Source organism: Zalophus californianus, chromosome X, assembly GCF_009762305.2.
Source record: "Zalophus californianus isolate mZalCal1 chromosome X, mZalCal1.pri.v2, whole genome shotgun sequence".
In the NCBI taxonomy this organism is placed as follows: Eukaryota; Metazoa; Chordata; class Mammalia; order Carnivora; family Otariidae; genus Zalophus; species Zalophus californianus.
Window position 1 is genome coordinate 87,379,903 of NC_045612.1, and position 19,400 is coordinate 87,399,302.

Here is a 19,400-nt window from a genome sequence, read left to right on the forward strand (position 1 = left end):
GTGTGTTCCAGGGTGCGAGGTTTGTGAATGGCCTGGGGGTGCATTTTGCAGGACTTTATGTCCGGGAACTCTTCGAGGGTATGTGTCCTAGGCTAGGATGTGAGGTTTCTCATCCATTTCTGTGCCTGTTTCCCAGCATGTGAGGTCTGTGAGCATTTTGTCACTCTGTGTCCCAGGATGTGATATCTTCGATCTCTTTATGTGTGTTGTCAAACATGTAAGGTCTCTAATCTTTTTGTGGATGAATTTGCCAGGATATTTTAGTGTATTTCCTGGAATGTGCCTCTCTCTACTCTTTTTTTTTTTCCAGATTTTATTTATTTGACAGAGAGAGAGAGACAGCGAGAGAGGGAATATAAGCAGGGGGAGCGGGAGAGGGAGAAGCAGGCTTCCCGCGGAGCAGGGAGCCTGATGCGGGGCTCGATCCCAGGACCCTGGGATCATGACCTGAGCCGAAGGCAACCGCTCAACAACTGAGCCACCCAGGTGCCCCTCTCTCTGCTCTTTTTCTACATGTGTCCCAGTGGGCAATATCTGATCTCTCTGTGGGCGTACATCCCATGGCCTATCCTCTCTGATGTTTTGCGGATGCGTCTTAGGATATGATGTCTCTGTTAGGACTGTGGGTATATGTCCTAAGACGTGAGTTCTCTGACCACTTTTTGGATTTATGTTGCAGGATGAGAGGTCTTTCATCTAGTTCTCTGCATATTACCTGTCTGCGGGTATTTGTCCAAGGGTGTGGCATCCCTGAGGGTCTGTGCCCCAGGATGTCAGATTTGTCTGTGGGCGCACATCAAGATAGGATTTGTCTGATCCCTTTGTGGTTGCGTGTCTCAGGATGTGAGGGTCTGTTCTTGGTATGTCTGTCAACAGTGCGTGGTCTCTGATCTGTTTGAGGTTCTGTTTCTCCGGCCATCAGGTTTTGCCTTTTCTTTGTCTCAGCATGTAAGGTCTCTGAGGCGTTCGGGGTTTATGTCCCCAGGCTTTGAGTCTCTGGTCTCTTTGTGGGTGTAGGTCCCAATATCTGAAGTCCCCAATCCATTCTTTAGTTTATTTCCCAGGATATGAGTGCTCAGAAATGTTTGTGGGTATATGTCCCAGCCTGTAAGGCATCTGATATTTTTATGTGCGTATGTCTCAAGGGATTGAGGTCTATGATCTGTTTGTGGGTATATGTCCCTGGATGCTATTTCTCTGAAATACTCGTGGGTGTCTATCTCTGCTCATGTGGTTTTTGATCTATTTGTGAGTATGTCACAGGATGTGAGGTCTGTTCGTTGGGGGTGTGTATTTCCTAGAATTTAAATTCTCTGATCTGTTTTGTATGTACGTCCAGGATGTGAGGTCCCTGATCTGTTTCGGTGTATGTGTCCCACGATTTGAGGTCTCTGATTTCTTTGATGCTCTGTATCCAGCATATTCCTCTGAATTATATTTTGAGGTCTATACCCTAAGTCTCAGAAGGATTTCTGAATCCTAGATCCGAGGATTCTGAGCTTTTTCTGGTCTACATTCCAGGGGTGAGTTCACAGAACTGTTTGGGCAGCTGTGTCTACACTGTATGATCTCTGAGCTGTTTGGCCCCTGTGTTCAGAATACTGGTCCCTGCGCTCTTTTGGTTTGAGAGTTTCTTGACATGTTTGGGGGATATTTTCAGGTGCAGAGTCTCTTCCTTTTGGGAGGTCTCTGTCCCAGAGTGTGATACATCAGACTCATTTGGGATTTGTTCCAGGGTCCTGGTCTCTGAGCTTTACATGGGGGGAGGAGGGTGCCCAGCTGGTGAGTTTTCTGAGCTGTTTGGAGGTCTTCATTCCGTGTGTGAAATCTCTCAACTCTGTGATGGTCTGTGCAGAGTATGGTGTCTCTGAACTACTTAGCAGTCTCTCCTCTCAGGTATGAGGTGGCGGGGCTGTTTGGGGTCTGTGACCCTCATATGAGAACTCAGGTGTGTTTGAGTATCTGTGCTCAACCCCTCCTAACTGTTTTGAGCCCATGTCCCAGCAAATGAGTTCTATGATGTGGGTTTTGTCCTTGGGTGTGATTGATTTATTGGAGCAGTTTCAGGATCTGTTTTGAGTTTAAGGACTTTCTACTGATGTCTTTATACTTTGGGGGGCCTCTGAGGTGCTTTACCCTCTGTGACCGAGAGTGTGAGCTCTCTGATCTCTGGATCCCTTGGTGTTGAGATTCCTAACTGTTGGGGTGTGTTTCCAAGGGTGAGGTGTAGCTCCTGTTGGGAGAGTCTCATTCCCATGGTATGAGGTCCTGGACTTATTAGCAGTCTGTTTCCAGGGTTTGAGGCCTCTGAGTGGTTTGGGGTTCTGTTTAGTAATGACATCTCTTGGGTGTTTGGGGGGCGGTCTTTGTCCAGGCTGTTAGGTCTCTGAGCTGGGGGTGGGGGTGCATTTGTGCCCTAAGGTGTAAGGATTGTTAACTCTGAGCATTTTGGCACGGCATGTCTGATGTGTGAGGTGTCTGGCCGGTTTGTGGGTCTGCTTTCCAGAGGTTAATAAACTCTCTGAGGGTTTCTGTCCCATAACGGGAGGTGTTGAGCTGTGTGGGCAGATGTCACCAGGATGTGCTGTTTCTGACCTCTTTGTGGGTCTGCCTCCTGGGTTAGAAGTTCTCTGGGTCATTTGAGAGCCTGTGTCCACAACGTGAGATCCCTAAGCTGTTGTGGGACTGTGTCCCAGTTACCGGGTCTCTCCTCTGTTTGTGGCAGACTTGGAACAGAAGGTGAGGTTTCTAGGCTCTTTGGTGATCTATGTCCATGAGTGTCAGGGGTCTGAAATCTTTCTGGATAGGAGTACAAAGTGGGAGTTCCATAAATGGTTTATGGGTCTGAGTTCAGGGTGAGATATTTCTGAATCATTTGGAGGTCTGTGGAGAGTCTGAAGATTCTGAGCTGTTTGGTGATGTGAGCCTAGGATATGCGGTTTCTAAACTGTTTAGAGTCTACATCCAGGATGTGTGATCTGAGTTATTTGTGGTCGGTCTTACAGGGTGTGCAGTCTCTGAGCTACGTAGAGGATTTGTGTCCAGGTTTTCAGGTCTCTGAGCTCTTCTGTGAACCAGAGTGGAAGGCCTCTGAGTTGTTTGGGGATGTCTCAGTGTATGACGGCTCTGAGCTATTGGGGGGAAATCTGTGTCAAGGGTGCAAGATGTCTGAGCTGGTTTAAGGCCTGTGTTCCAGTGTATGTGATTTTGGAGCTCTCTAGTATTGTTCAAGGCATGAGGTCTCCGAGTTGGTCTGGTGGTCTGAGAAGAGGGTGTGGGGTCTCTGAACTGTCTGTCCATCTTTATTCCAGTTTGTAAGTTCTCTGAGGAATTGTGGAGCTTTATCCCTGGTTGTGAAGCTTTGTGTGTGTGTGTGGGGGGGGTGGTCTGTAATCAGATTTTCAGGTCTCTGAGCTCTTTGGGTGTGTGGGTTACAAAGTGGGAGGTCTCTTAAGTTTGGTAGTTTTTCTTAGGCTGTCCTGACCATGAACCATTTAGGGGTCTGTGCCAGAAGGTGTGGGGTCACTGAGCTGTGTATATAGATCAGTTTCCCAGGCTTGGAATTCTCTGAACAGGGTCTGTCTCTGGGCTGTGAGATCTCTATGCTTTTCGGAGTCTGCTTCTAAGACTTGAGTCTCTGAGTTGTTTGTGGCACTCTGCTCTAGGGAGAGGTCTCTGGGATGTTTAGTGCTCTCCTTTCCAGGATGTCTCTGAGCAGTTTGGGGGTCTGTGTCCAAGGTATGTGGATTCAGAATCATTTAGGGAGCTGTGCTCAGAGTATGAGGTCTGTGGGCAGTCTGTGTCCAGGGTGTCACATCTCTACTTTTGGGGGTCTGCCCCAGGATATGAGGTCTCCAAACAGTTTGGGAGTTGACGATCAGGGTGTGAAGGCTCCGAATAGCTTGGGTAGCAGTATCCCAGGTTGCAAGATCTGTGAGATGTTTGTGCATCTCTATCCCAGAAAGCTCATTCTCTGATGTGGTTTGGGCTCTGAATCCCAGTGTATAAGGTGACGTTCAAGGCCTTGGCGCTCTTGGGGAGTCTGTCCCATAGCTCCAGTGCAGCCTCTGAGTTAATTGGGGTCTGTGTCCAGGTGCGAGATCTCGGAGCTGCTCGGAGATAGGTATCCCAGGGCGTGCCGTCTGAGGGCTAGGGTCAATATCCGGGTATAATAAGGTCTATGAGCTGTTTGGAAGCCTGTGTCCTAGGTGCCCTGTGATGTCTCTGAACCAATTAGGATTCTGTCTCCTGTGTGTGAGGTCTTCAAAATAGGTATCTGTGTCACTGCGTATGAGGTCTCTTGAGCAAAGCAGAGGGCACTGGCTCACACTCCCAAGTGAGGGGTGATGAAAACAAGCTTACTGGAAATGTCATCTCTGTTCTCTTTCTACCTTGGCACGCACAGGCACCCAATAACGATCTGCGGAGAAAGCTTCCCCCAGTATGCACAGACTTTTCCTTTTGCAGTAGGTAGGCTTTGGGTTCACGGCCTCGGAGAGCAGGGAGGGTCTAGCTCGAATTATATCATATTTCTGTATTTCTACTGTATTTCTTATTTTTGTTTATGACAAGTGATAACAGTTTGTTCATTTAGACGGCAATAGATTTGGTTTCTTTTTTAAAGATTTATTTATTTGGAAGAGAGAGAGTGCGCCAGTGAGCAGCAGGGAGGGGCAGAGGGAGAGAGAACCCCAAGCTGACTCTGCACTGAACACAGAGCCCGACACGGGGCTCCATCTCATGACCCCAAGATCACGACCTGAGTTGAAACCAAGAGTCGGACGCTCAGCCGACTGTGCCACCCAGGTGCCCCGGATTTAGTTTGCTCTTTCAGTGCCTTTTAAAAAGCAAGCTTATTTTAGGTCACACAATCTAGGATGATGGTGCAAGCGGTTCCTTGTGGGGAGCTGCCTTACCGCCGACGGCCGCGGTCTGAGGGGAACGTTCCTGGGCACCCCAGCACCCACCTTCTCGGGCCCCCAACCCCCACCTACACGAGGTGTTCAATCCCCACACCTTGGTTTGTTCAGTCACTGATTTGTTTTATTGATGCCTACCCCAGGCTGGGTAGGGCCAAGGGATATACAAGAGGAGAATCAGATTCAGTCCATGCCTGAAGGTCAGTCTGGGGGCAGGGAGCACGGACACAGACAGACACACAGACACACACACAGATCTGGCATCTGGCGGCAGGGCACACAGTCTCACATAGGGGCACTCTGAGCACAGGTAGTCAGGGAAGGCTTCCTAGAGAAGACCTCACAGGGGAAGCAAGGGGCAAGGCCGCCATCAGAGCCTCTGCCTTGTGTCTATTGGCGGGCGGGTCCCTTTGAGACCAGTGAACCCAAGGTGAGTGCAGAGGGCCTGGGGGCTGGGGCTGGCAGGCGGTGGAGGCTTCCCTCTCACCCTACCATACCCTCCCGGGTAAACCAGGCCTGCCCTCCTGCCCTTCTTGGCCTGTACTTTGCCTTCTGCCACGTGCACCCTTTCCTGGGGTCCACCTCCATAGCTTCCAAGGCTTCCCTGAGACAATCCACGTGGATCAGGTGCTCTGCCCAGTGCCTGGCACCTCATCAATGCACATTTTTGTCCTAAGTGCTTATCTACAGCCTAGCTAGGTCTTGGTTCCAGCTCTAAGAAGTCCCAGCAGTCGTCACGGCCCAGGTCAGGGCTCCCAGCACCCTCCACACTGTCAAGAGCCCTGGCTGCCTTCTTATATGCACTCCGGAGGCCGACTTGAGAGCCCACCCACCATCAGGGCTGGCAAAGTCGGGCCTGCCCTCCTCACTGGTCAGTGGGCCATGGGCGCCCACCCCTCTTCCAGCAGCATGGGAGTGTCCACTTCTCGGATGCGCAACCCTGAAGAGACCCTCTGGCTCTTAGGCCCAACACTAGCCGGCACAGGAGCAGAAACCAGTCCCAGCCCCAGGGATTCCCCTTTCTTTCACTTGCACAAAGTTTCTGTGGCAGGGGAAACAGGAGGGCTGGGAACTCAGGGCTCTGAAGTCAGCCTGCCCTGGGGCTGCTTCCCCACACCCTTGGGGCAGTAGGGAGAAGGCCTGCAACAGACCCCTCAAGCTCCAGGCAGAAGCAGGTGCAAAAATAAACATCCTTCTGTTCTGGGGCCAGGCTTGGGATCACCCCTTGGACCTCCTTGATAGGCCATGAATCTCAACCGCAGAAAGTCCTGGTGGTGAAAAATTACTTCTGAGGGTGGGTGGGGGTTTGTAAGTGCAACCCACAGATGGGGCTGGGATGGGGAAAGGGGACTCCTAGAGTTGGTCAGTCCTCACTGCAACCCCACATCCCCAAGCACAGGGCAGGTGGGGGCAGGTAGAGGCAGGAGGCCCTGGCAGTCATTCCTCAACAGGAGGGCAGCGGTGGGTGGGTGGAGCGGGCGGCTTTAGGCCCCCACTGGCAGTCTGGCCTCAGACTTCAAAGGGCTAGAAGAGGTATTTGCGGCAGGATTCAGTCCCACACTTGCATTCAATACGGACCCGCTTCTTGGGAGAGCCGGGGAGCCCGGCCAGGCCAAAGTTGGAGTCCATGCGGGTGCTCTCCATGTCCACGGGGTCCACTGTGGATTCACAGCCAGGGAGGGCGGGGGGGGGGGGGGAGGAGGGGACTTGTTAGAAGGCCAAGGTGAAGTGTCCCGCTGCCCTTTTCACCATGAGACCCAGGAATTTTGGGTGCTAGGAGCACATCTGGGATTTGGGTCAGGAGGGAGTTGTGGGGTCGGTGGTTTGGAGATAGGGCCAGGGCTCAGCACTGGAGGGATGTTCAGGTGTTGGAAAGATGGCCAGGAGTCGGGGGTTTTGGAGAGAGGCAGGGTGCTGTCAGGGGAAGGGCCAAATCAGAAGTCAGGAATGGTCACCTACACATCCAGAGGGGCACTTGAACTCTCCTGTCAAGGATCCCCACCTTGAGTGTCTCAGAGGTGGTTAGTCTGTCAAGAAGGGGACTCGTTGGAGGCCACAAGAGTGTCTGGACACTTGGAATGAGCCAGGCCAAGGGGGTTAGGAGTGGGGAGGATTGGGGGCACTGGGGAAATTCAGATGAATTGGGAGGAGTGTCTTAACTCTTAAGCCAAACATCCTCCCCCCGCCAGGAGTCTTGGGAGAAGTCTGTAGGAGTATCTCAGGGGTGGGGTTCAGGGGTTGGAAATGAGGGGACCCCCAAGAGGTAGGCAGAGGTCCAGGAGTCCAGATGGGACACTAAGAGTCAGGAAGGGCCTCTTAAAGCTCCTCAGGGAGGGGGTCTTCGTGTCCCATGTCACTGTGTGCCCCTGCCCCCGGTCCCTTGCGCCACCCCCACCTTGCATGTTGTAATCAAAGGTGAGCTCCTCGCCTGCCCGGATGGTTCTTGTGGCAAAGAAAGCGATGCGGGGCAGTCGCTCATCAAGGTTGTCTATGAAGACGTTGTACACCTGGAGGTTGGGGTCACACTAGGCGAAAAAGAACAGCGGGAGGGTGAGGAGGGGCCCCAGCCTGCTCCTCCCGACCCCCGCCCGCCTGCAGGGTACCCACACTGTGGTTGACAAAATGGGAGATGTTGCCATAATAGGCGGCATCCACGGTGTACACGTCCTCCACGTAGTCCAGGTCGAAGAGGTAGGTGGCGCCCTGGCGGTCGTAGATCTGGCCCCGCCGCTCCGCCTCCTCTGAGGTAATGATCTGGGGAAAGGGCCATGAGAGAGGGGAGAACGGCCAAGAAGGCTCAGGAAAATCAGCAGAGCTCCTGACACCGCCCCCCCTCCCCCCGCCCGCCCGCCCTCCTCCCCTGGGCCGGGAGAACAAATGAGCAGAGCTGGGGCTGGCTCAGCAGGGCTAGCGGGTATGGACACATGGGGGACTGCAATGCAGAGGGTCTGTCAGCACCCTGAGAAGGGGGCTGGGCCTCAGCTGCCCGCCACCCATCCCTCCTCAGGCCTCTGGAGGGCATGGTGTCTCTCACTGGTACCCGGAAGCCGGCCACAAGGTCCAGCAGTGAGAGAGAAAGAGAGAGACCCGCAGTGAGACACGGCGAGGAGCTCAAGGGCCAGAAAAGGACCCAGGGCTCACAGAGAGCGGTGGGTGTTTGGGGGACGGAGAGGCTGCAAGGGGGCCCGAGGCGGCACAGACACGAGGGCACGGGGGCACGGAGAGGAGAAAGCGGCCTGGACCGGTGGGACCGGGGGTGGGGGGGGGACGGGATGAAGGGGAGAGAGACTCAGACAAGTGAGCTGCGGGCAGAGACTTGGTATGAAAGACCCTGGTCCAAGAGAGCTCAAGACCCTTGTGGAGTCTGAGACGGCAAGAACAAAGCTAGGGCCAAAATCTCAGAGGGTGAAAGAAAGGAGGCAAGAGCACAGCTGAGCGCTCTCCCTCGGCCCTGGTGCCACCCGGTGCCAGCGGCTGGGGTTCTACGATAGCAGCAGACCTCTCCTCCTGCCCGGCTGGGTCCCCCGCCTCTTCCCCCCCCCCGGGGCCAACCACCACAGCCCTCTGGTAATCCCCCCGCAGAGCCAACCATGCCCTACTCTGGGAGAGGGTCCCCTGGGAACCAAGACTGCCCCCTCCTCAGCCGAGGGCTGCCTCCAGCCCAGGGCAGATCTTCTCCACTCCTGGGCTTCCTGCTACCTCTGCCCACCCCTCGAGAGACAAGCGCCCACACAGCGCAAAGCAGAAACGCCCAAGTACCCTTTATTTTCACTCCGCTGCCCAGCCCAGTGACCTCTCCTCTGTCCTGCGGTGGTCCTCGAGGCAACTCGAATGCTCTGCCCCCCACACACCCCTTCTTCCCTCTCCTTTCGTCAGAGACCCACTGGCCACCACCAGCCCTGCCACACGACGCAAACCCAGACCTGCCCCGGCTCCCTGGCTCGCTCACCCTCACGCCACCCACGACCATCCTCCACTTCCTCCGGCCAGGACGGCCGCGCTGAGGTCCTCGCGGTCTCCTCCCTGCCTCTTACACCAGCACCTCCGGCCTCTGCTCCCGGCCAAATCCTCACCAGCACCTTGAGAAGACCGAGGTCTACCCCTCGGGCCACATGGCTCACTGCCCCGCACTCCAGCTCCATTCCGAGGAACCTGGCTCGCCCACGCTCCAAATGTGTGCTTGTTCGTTCACTTGTTGATTTAGTGGGTTTTTAGGAGGCCTACCCTGTGCCCGGTCCCAGCACTCAGGGGCCCGTGTCTGCAGGGGGAGACACAGGGGACCAGGCCGGGTGCCCACCGCAGTCCCAGTTGGGTGGGTCAGGAGAAGACAACAGGAGCCAGGCTTGGCGCTGGCCCTCTGGGGTCACAGTCTGGTGAAAGAGAGACGGACTCGGATACCCGCCGGGCAAGATGCCGATTAGGAAACCCAGTGCTTCGGGGTCCCAGGGCAGGAGAAAAGCAATACAGCATCTAAAGCAAGCTACAGGTCACAAAAGGGCTTTGACACCAGTGTCTCCAGAGGGACACAACAGGAGCCACAGAAGTGTTCCAAGGAGGAGTACATCAAGGTCAGTCTCCGTCCATCTCCCGAGAACACATGCTGCCTGTGGAGTCGGCGCAACAGACGTTACTTCTCTGCTGCCTTCCTGGGCCTCCCGACCCCCGGTCGCCGTGCGGAAGCTGCCGCCTCCCCGAAGCTCTCTGAAGGCCTGGGACTGAAGGGCAGCCTCCGCTGGCTCGCCAGCCTGCCGGGTGGTGTCTGAGCCAGCTTTTCCCTTTCCACATCCTCCCGGTCTCCATCTTCCCGCCTGTTCTGCCTCTACCTGCTTCCCGAGTCTCACCGAGAGTGAGTCACACGGTGAGCCCTCCAGGGCACAAACGGCTCCTTCTCCAGTCTTCTTCCCAGTCCCACTCGGTAAGGGCAGGTCTACCCTGAAAATTCGGGAACAGAGCAGGCCACGTCCCTGCTCCCTAGCAGCTCTCCAGAATGACTGGGGAAGACAGATGGGCTAGAAGCTGGCAGCCTGGAAAGGGTGTTGACAGTGAACAGCACCCAGAAGACTCCGAGTCCAGCCGCTGCCCTGCCCCCATCTGGATAGGGGATCCTGAACGTTCTCTCCCTCTGCCTATTGCCTCAGCCAAAAAAACAAAAACAAAACAAAAAAACCCTCTACCAGGTCTGGAAGCACACCAGTTTTAGACACTTGGGCCTTTTTTTACCCACTTTGTTAGCTTGGTGACTCTGAGCACGTTACTATCTCTCTCTGAGCCTCGGCTCGCCTCTGTAGAATGGGGACGACCACGCTGGTAACGCCGACCTGACGGGGGCTGCTGTAAAGCTCCAGCGCGATCAGGGGCGGGAACGATGTTTCTGTTCTTGACACTGAGCACTGTTAGGAATGGTTATGAGTACCAGTCCTAGCCCAGTCGAACACGCGCTCTTATTTTTATGTGCCCTTTCCCGAGAAAGGAAACACTGCTAATTAAATGATGACGTACCGTCATTTAATTAAACTAATGGAGACGCACCTTCATTTCGGGGTTGGTAAAATATGAAGCAAATGCAGGTCTTAGATTGGATAAGCTAGGCTGTTGTTCTCCGCTGGGCGAGGGTGGATGTTCTGATGGAACGTGGAAGGGTCCAAAGGAGAGGACGGGCGGCTCGCGTGGAAGGACCACTGGTGCAGAGGTGGGAGGGCAGATGTCGTGTCCAGATTGTAGGACAGCTTGGCGACCAGAGATGGGGCGCTTGCCCTCGATTATGGGACACCAGGTAGGGTCTGGGACAGCACCATGTAACCGAGTAAATGAATACTCCTGCAATGAAATCTATGAATAGTCACCCCAAGTGGGATAACTAGGCTACAAATCAGGCCCGGATCAGGTCTGGTGGGGTCTCCTAGCAGGATGGGCTACCAGAGACTTTGGGTTTTCTGAGCATTTTGCATTTTCTGAATTTTAGACTGTAATGGCTAACATTTATTGAAGACTTACTGTCCAAGTGCTTCTTCCAAGTGCTTCACACATCATAACTCATTTAATTCTTGTAACAAGCGAATGATGTGGGTGCTATTACCATTCCCATTCTACAGACTGGGAAACTGAGACACAAAAAGGATTAAGTGCCTGCCGCTGAGTGCTGGGGCTCGGCTCCACGCTCCCGACCATTTGGCTGTGCTGCCTCCTCACAGGCGATGCATGAAGAGGAGCTTGGCTTTGGCAGCGTTTGGGGACCTATGGTGCCATTAGGAGGCCCCACGGGTCTGAGAGTGTCAGAACTGGGCCTGGAAGTCACAGAAGGTGGCAGGAAGGAGGCCAAGAAATAGCTTAAGGAGAGTGTGTGTGGAGCGGGAAGAGCGGGGACGGGGTGAGGAGCCCTGAAAGCGCCAATGTTTTTACAGCATGGGACAGGACAGGCACTAAGGAAAAAGAGCCAGAACAGCACCCTGACCAGGGGACTCTCCCTCCTCTTCACCCGTCAGGATCCTCTGTGCTGTAAAGAGCTTTTCCTCAAGACTGTCAGTACAGTGAGGCTGGAGACACTCCCTTCTCCTGGACTTCCTCTAGAACTGGCGGCCTCCCGTGGGGGCTGGACACCTCCAGACTGTCAGGGGCTCTGGAGTGTGCACATGTCCTCCTTCAGACTGGTGACACCCCTCTAGGCTATTAACATCTGCTGCACTGTTAGCATCCCTTGGAGGTCTGGATACCTCCCCCAGAGTGTCAGGACACTGGGGGTGTGGACACTCTCTCCAGGCTGTCGGAATTCTCTTAGGTGTAGACCTGATCTCCTTCAGACTGTCCCGATCCCTCGGGGGGTGAAGATGTTTCTTTTTCCTGACTGTCAGGACAGTGTGGGTGTAGACACTTCCTAAGTTGGACTGCCAGGGTCCTGTGGAGTGTGGAGAGCTCGCTCTTTTCCTCCAGGTCACTCTGGGACGGAGACACCTCTTCCCACAAATTGTCAGGACCCCTGCCCCAGACTGTCGGGAACCCTCCGGGGTATGGCCACCTACTCCTTCCTCCAGACTGGCAGGTCCTTTGATGTGTGGACACTTTTTCCACCAGACCGTCGGGATTATCTGAGTGTGGACTTCTCGTCTAGACGGTCAGGGTCCTCGGAAGTGTGGACTGCTCTGCCTCTACATCATCTCTGCCCCCTGGGGCTATGACCCTCTCTACTTTATGGTTCATTATTGGGAGTCTCTCCTCTCCATCAGTGTCATTACTACAGTGTGGACACCTTCAGGTGTGTGTCCCTTAGGCCAATTTCTGTCACTTCCCAACCATATCACACCCCTAAGAGACTGCTAAGAAATACAAAGGTGCTTTCCGTGCCGATAGCGCTCTCGCAAACATGGTGAACGTTCCTAAAACCCGCCGGACTTTCTGCAAGAAGTGTGGCAAGCACCAGCCCCACAAAGTGACACAGTACAAGAAGGGCAAAGATTCTCTTTATGCCCAGGGAAAGCGGTGTTATGACAGGAAGCAGAGTGGCTATGGCGGGCAGACTAAGCCGATTTTCCGGAAAAAGGCTAAAACTACAAAGAAGATTGTGCTGAGGCTTGAATGTGTTGAGCCCAATTGCAGATCTAAGAGAATGCTGGCTATTAAGAGACGCAAGCATTTTGAACTGGGAGGAGATAAGAAGAGAAAGGGCCAAGTGATCCAGTTCTAAGCTTCATATTTTGTTAATATTACGAAGACAATAAAATCATGAGGTTATGTTAAAAAAAAAAAGAAATACAAAGGTATCTGGGGTTATCACCACGACAACACACTCACGGATTTAACTGGTCAAGGTCCAGGGATGTTAATTGTTCCCCAATGCATGAGATGGTCCTACATAAAAAGGACTGCTCCACCCCAAATGCACACCGCGTCCTACCTTAGAACATGACACTTGCTGTTACAGACACTTGCGGGTTATTCACACACACACTCCTTTTGTTCTCCACCTAGACGCATGGCTGAGTCACACTTCCCAGCCTCCCTCGCACCAAGGTGAGGCCAGTGACTCGGCTCTAGCCAGTCAGTGTGGGCACAGGTGATGGGCACCGTGTCCTAGCCTGGCCCATGAGCAACCTCCGCTTCCACCCCGATTCTCGGCCCACTTGCCAGCGATGCAGAGTGAGGATCAGGGGGCGGCTCTGAGGCACAGCAAAGGCTCGAGAGGGAAGGAGCCTAGATGGCCACGCCACTGTATGGAAGGACACTAGCCAAATACCCATGCGGGACTGACACAGGAGCGAAGAGACTTCTAATGTGTGAAGCCACTAAGATTTGGGGGTTATAGGTACGGCAGCTAGCCTGCCTAGTACAGCTGACCCTCGAACAACACAGGTTTGAACTATGTGGGCCCACTTACAGGCAGGTTTTTTTCGATAAATACAGTATAGTACTGTAAGTGTTTTCCCTTCCTCATGACTTAACATTTTCTTTTCTCTAGCTGACTTCACCGTAACGATACGTTATATAATACATATAACATATAAAGTACGTATCAATCCACTGTTTATGTCGTCGGTAAGGTCAACAGTAGGCTACTAGTAGTAGCTAAGTTTCTGGGGAGTCAGAAGTTACAGGCCGATTTGACTACGCGGGGTCAGTGCCCCTAACTACCCCCCCCCACCATGTTGTTCCAGGGTCAACTGTATACCTGGCCTGCCCCCGGGGTCCTGCAAGTCCGGAGGAAGAGGCAGCCAACGTAAGGCATGTCTACGTCCTATTCCAGAGCCTTCGTGTTCCGAGTAGTAAAAGGCGCTCCCCTCCTGGTCAGACACCGCTCGGTGGTAAGCTGAACCCTTGCGAAATGAGAAGTGGAGCCTTTCCAGGTGACGCAACCCTATGCTGAGCACATGGCCTGATAAAAGGAACTCTGCCTGGATTTCAGTTCCCGCCTCCCTCTTTGCCAGGTACCCTTAAGAGGGCAACCCAGTCCAGAAGTATCTCGCTGCACTTTCAACTACCAGCTTGAAACGCACGCCCCTGCCAGGATGTCCCTGTCACACTCAGGCCAACCGCCCCCCACCTTTCCCCGGACAGGAAAAGCAGGGAAGTTGCAGGCACACAGTGAGGCGAGCTGGACGCGCGCGCCCATGCGCGTGCGCACACACATCGGATCCCGGCTCCCTACCTCTCCCACGTACTCCATGACGAAGCTATTCTTGCGGATCTTCTCCAGCGTGCGGACGCCCCAGCCGCGCCCGTCGTCCGTGCGGAAGATGCAGAGGTCATAGCGGATGCCCTTCTGTACCACGCGGTTGGGGCAGTCATAGCCGCAGCGGCAGCGGGAGTTGCACTCGTAGATGGGCAGGCCGGCGCGCAGCCGCACCTGACCCTGGTCGTTGTAGGCAAACTTGTGCAGGGACGCCCCAGGGCAGCAGCCTCCGGCGGGGGCCCACAGACAGTCCTGGCACTCACAGCCCACCGCCACCTGGTTGAGGGTGATGCCCTCACCCACACGGTACTCGTTGATGTATACGAAAGCCCGCGGGGGGCCGTCCAGGTCCACCTCGTTCTCCACGGTGATGCGTCCCAGGTGGCTGCGCTTGGCATTGAGCTCCTGCTCCCAGCGCCGGAGCGCCCGCCTCTGCTTGGCCTTCTGTACCAGGTAGTTGGCCAAGCTTGGGTCCAGGTGCCGGGGGGGCTTTGACCGGTGGTGCCGCCGGAGCAGCTCCCTTTCTAAGTCCTTGTGGAACTGCTTGAGAATGCGCACGCACTTGAGATTCTGCCGGGGCTCCCAGGTGCTCTCTGAGTCTGGGTATCCACGCCATTTTACCAGGTAATACTCTTGCTCCTGTTGGGGGCACCAGGGGACGGGGGCACCGTAAGTGGCCATACCCTTGGCCCAGCCCTTGTGGGACTTCTATCCCAAAGCTGGTTGGCTAAGACCCAAACCACTCCCGGCGCTTGTTCTGGAATGACTCTATGCGGTGGTTACAAAGCATAAGCACGGGCTCTAGCCTGAGGATCCCTAGGTTCAAATCCCACACTCCCCGCTACTAGTGTCCAAATTCCAAGTTTTAATCTAATCTACTCCCTCCCATCTTCCCTCTTATCAGCCCCCTCCTTCTAGCTGTTCAGGCCCCAACCCTTGGGAGTCACAACTTTCTTAGTCCCCACGTCCACCCTCAGCAAATCCTGTCAGCCTCACCTTCAAACTACATCCAGAATCCAACCACTTCAAACCAACGTCATCGCCACCCCCATCATCACTCGCCTGAATTAGGGTAGTAGGCCTCCTCACCAGTCTCCCCAGTCCCACCTTTGCCCCCATAGTCTGTTCTCCAATCAGCGGACAGAGGGATATTTTCTTGCACAGAGCAGCTATTTAACCACAGATTCTACAGGCAGACACACTGTGTACAAATTCTGAACCTGCAGCTCCTTGACCAGGTGGCCTATGGCAAGTTACTTAACTTTGCTGACCCTCAGTTTCCTCATCTATAAGTAAGAAAAAAAAGCTGACATTTTTCTAGCATTCGGTATGTAGCAGGTACTGTTCTAAGTAACTTCTATGTTTTATTAACTAATTTAACCCTCATAACTCTGTATGAGCTAGATACTACTAGTCATCTCCATTTTACAGATGAAGAAAATGAACCACAGAGAATGTGGGTAAGTATCCCAGGGCTACAGGGCCAAAATTTGAACCCGAACATACTGGTTCTAGTATGTTCTCTTTATCCTGTTGCCTCCTCTGGCAATGGTAACAGTTTCCATTTCACAGTGTTGCTGGGGGGATTAAATGAGTTTCTGAGAGGAAGTGCCCAGCACACTGAAAGTGCTCAATAACTGCTAGCTATCACCCGCTCCCTTCCTGGGCTCAGCACCTCAATCTTTGCAACTGGTTTGTATTCCTATGGAGGTGGGAAGAGAGACTTATTTGGGGACTCATTCTGGCTCCTACCCCCCTGAGAAAGCCACCTCGTTTCCTCACCTGCAAAATGGGGATGATAAGAAGTCCTACTAAACCTAATTTTTTAAGATTAGAGGAGAAAATTCCCTTTGGAAACAGATGCAGGCAGTGGGGGTGGGGGCAAAGGGGCTACTAAGCCATCTTCCTTGAGACACCCCTGCCCTGGCCAAGGTCACCCCAGACTCACGCGGATCTTCTTGTAATCACACAGGTACTCGACTTCAAAGTCATAGAGATTCCTCTTGGAGATGCCGAGGGCAGGGCAAGAGAGCTTGGCCAGGCGGCACAGGTCCTGTAGCTGATTCCAAGAAGACTTGCAACACACACTGCAGCCTGGGACAAGGAGGGCAGAAAGAACTTAATGGGCATCCTGGCGAAGCCACGGGTCAAAGGGAACCCCAAATCCTCTCTGGGACTTCCAAAGGGCTGCCTCAGAGTCAGTGAGATTTAATCCACAGGCCTTCCCAATGCTGAGACCCTTCTACGACGAAAATGTGCCACTTCTTCAACCCCAGGGCTCATTCCAAGGCTACCCCTGGAGCAGTAGACCTCAAAGTGGGATCTGCTGGATGGATTATCCTAAAGGAATCTATTCCCAGAAGCTTCGAACTCCCTCCATACTATTCCTAAAACTGCCCGCAAACCTGCCTAGGGTTCAGGACCTAATCGTCCCTCTCCCCACTTTGCAAAATAAAGAGAACAACCCCCCCCCATCTCAGTAAGGTGCATTGCCCCAGGGGAACTGGTGGGGACAGCATTACAACCTGTAGGCACCAAACAAAGGCTTAACTGGAAAGACTGGTCCGGAATCCCTTATCTGAAACTCCTGGGGCTAGTTGTGTTTAGGAATTCAGATTTTTTTTTTTTTAATTTTTACAAGTATAGTTCTAGGTGTGCCCCCGACACTGTAACACCCCCAGTGTGGTCAGGGGTATCAAGCCATAATCAAACACATTAATAATTCTGCAGCAAAAATCTGAACTTTTACATTAAATAGGAGAAATAGAGGCAAGATAGTCCCGCCTTATAATCTAGTTTTGCCACTGAATGGTGCCAAACTTAAGTTTTCAGAGCTTTTTAGATTTCAGAATTAGGAAGAAGAGATTGTGGAATGGTGTTAGATTTCAGGAAGCTTCCTTGAATGATTAGCCTGGGTCCCTTAAACCTGCAAGGTATATTTTTTCACACTGCATTTTGGCTGTCTCATCTACATTTCTGTGAAGAGTAAAGCCCACCCAAAGGAGTATGCTCTGAATTCAGGAACCGGCAAAACAGCACAGATTAATGACGATTCTTTTAAATATACCTGGAATGTTTCTGGGGCTATCAGAAATTTTCAAGATGCGGATTTTTTTTAAAAAATTCTGATTCAAGGCACAATGTGCTTTAGAAGCCATTTTATCAAATCATTCCATAGAACACTTATTCCAAATGCAGTCGGTCCTCATCCTATCTTTAGTATTTCCTACCTCCCATTACAAAAATCAAACATTTGAACTCATAATGAAATACTCTAGACGTCAACCTGAAAACGTACAAGAGCTTTGCAGAATTATTTCGTGTGCACAACCCCCCCTCCACTTAGGCAGGCCTAGTGGAGACTCAGCCCTGTGCCCACGCTTTCCTCTCCCTATGATGCCTCTCCCTTTCAAACCCCTTAACTTGCATTCGAAACCCACTAAAGTGGTCCCAACTAACCTCTCCAGCTGCTGGCTCCGCACTGACCACAGGTGGATTCCTACCCCTCAGAGGTCCCCCTCACACTGTGGAGCCCATCCTCCCCGCAGCTTTTCTCACCCAGAGGAGCCCACCCTCCCCAACATACTGGAAAAGTCACCCCCTCTTCCCCTGCACACGAGGGAGTCCAGCTCTCCTGTTAGAGAAGCCCCTTTCCCCTCTTCCCGGGGGAGTCTTCTCTACAGCAAACCCTTTCCCCATCACGCGGAAAGGAGGTACCCTCACCCTGAAGAGTCCTCTGTCCCCCCACTCTGAAAAGAGGTCCGTCCCCTTCCCTTCCCTCCCCTTCCGGCGTCTCGCGTGGACACCAACCGGGTAACGGTCACCGGCGGCCGATTTTCCCGCGCGCGGGCGCGGCCTCCCCGACAAGCCCCCGCGCGTGCGCGCGCCGACTGGTCGCGATCAGAGGCGCGCGCCCCCCTCCCGCGTCCCCACTTAGCCCCGCGCCCGCCGCGTTCCGAGGCACGCGCCCCCTCCCCTCAGCCCCGCCCAGCCCCGCGCGCCAGGCCCGGGCTCCCTGAGCCCCATCCTTTCCGCGCCAGGCTTCCGGCTCCCGGCTCCGTGGCCTCGGACGCCGGGGCCCCGAGCCCGCAACGCCACCCCTCCAGCCCACCCGGCCCGGCCAGCAGGCCCGCGCCGCCGCCGCCACTGCTTCACCTTTTAAATTTTCCGCCATCTTTCCCCACGGCTAACGACATTCGGGCCTAACCGGCCTCGCGAGAAGAGAGCTCGCGCGGGCGTGGCCGAGAACGCGCAGCCTATTGGCCGCGCGGCGCCGGGAGCAGCGCCCGCGCGGACCAACCGGCGAGCCGTGACCGGACCCCTCCCCGCCACCCCGCTCGGTCCCGAAGGCGGGTGCTCGCCAGCGCTTTCCCAGAGTGCGTCTGGGCGGCGGCGGCGGCGGCGGCGGCAACTAAGGTTGCGGGAGGCCCTGCCCGTACGCCGGTCTGTCTGTCACGCTGTCAGCCAATCACGTTGTCAGCCGACCGCACGGAGGATTCTCCGTCCTGTCAGACCCCCAGTTACCACCGTCAGTCAGTCGTCACCACATTTTAACCCCAAGCCGACCGTGACTCCCAAGATGGGACTGTCGCCACGTACAGCTGCTCAGCCGGCCCCCAGACTCAAATCAGACAACGGGTCCATCACCACAGACGACTGTTTAGTCAGACCCCGCTCCCCCCCCATTCACACTGTCTGCCAGTCAACAGCGGCACCCATTCGACCCTCGGGCCAGCTGCGAGTCTCTCAAGGCAGACAGACGGCGCTAACAACTACACTGTTAGCCAGCCTGTCATTGCCTCCGACGGCCCCTTTTTCACACAGCCAGTCAAGCAGCCCGTCTCTCCATGGTACTCTTGCTCCGGGGGCAGCTCCGAAAGCCCCAGGGGAAACCGTCTCACAACCACCAGCCGTGGCCTCAAGCGGGCCATGATTAGGTCAGGACAGGCTGTCATTGTCAGCATCTAATGTCGCTCTCTCGGGCAGACATTCTATCCACTGTTAGTTGGTCGATCTTTAATTCCCTCGGGTGACCCCTCATTCATGCCCTGATCAGGCAGTTACTCCCTCAAAGCAAAGAGTCACAGCAACTGAAGCCTCCACACCACCTGACAGTGGGTCAGCGGTCTGTCACTTCTCAGGGGAGGCATGCCCACCATTGGTCAGTCATCCAGTCAGTCTCCTCTGACCCAGGGGGGCCCTCAGGGCCGCTGTGGTTCCAACCTGGTACGGCCATCCAGTCAGGTGGCTACACTGATATTTCGATGGGTCAGCTGGCCTGTGACTCGTTCACTGCCCTTCATCGTATTGTCAACCCGCCA

At 54.3% G+C, this 19,400-nt stretch overlaps 2 protein-coding genes across 2 annotated transcripts; one reads left to right on the forward strand and one right to left on the reverse strand.

Moving 5' to 3' along the window:
- Positions 1–4,719: 4,719 nt before the first annotated feature.
- On the reverse strand, positions 4,720–18,390 carry SUV39H1 (suppressor of variegation 3-9 homolog 1). Its single transcript, XM_027608504.2, has 6 exons — positions 18,235–18,390; positions 16,028–16,173; positions 14,056–14,718; positions 7,527–7,673; positions 7,315–7,444; positions 4,720–6,577 (listed from the first exon to the last, which is right to left on the reverse strand). Exons 1-6 carry the CDS (start codon positions 18,251–18,253, stop codon positions 6,444–6,446), a joined length of 1,239 nt encoding a protein of 412 aa, XP_027464305.1. The 5' UTR covers positions 18,254–18,390; the 3' UTR covers positions 4,720–6,443.
- Positions 7,776–12,648, forward strand: LOC113930897 (60S ribosomal protein L36a-like). The gene has a single exon (XM_027608505.1). It carries the CDS (start codon positions 12,277–12,279, stop codon positions 12,595–12,597), a length of 321 nt encoding a protein of 106 aa, XP_027464306.1. The 5' UTR covers positions 7,776–12,276; the 3' UTR covers positions 12,598–12,648.
- Positions 18,391–19,400: the final 1,010 nt, after the last annotated feature.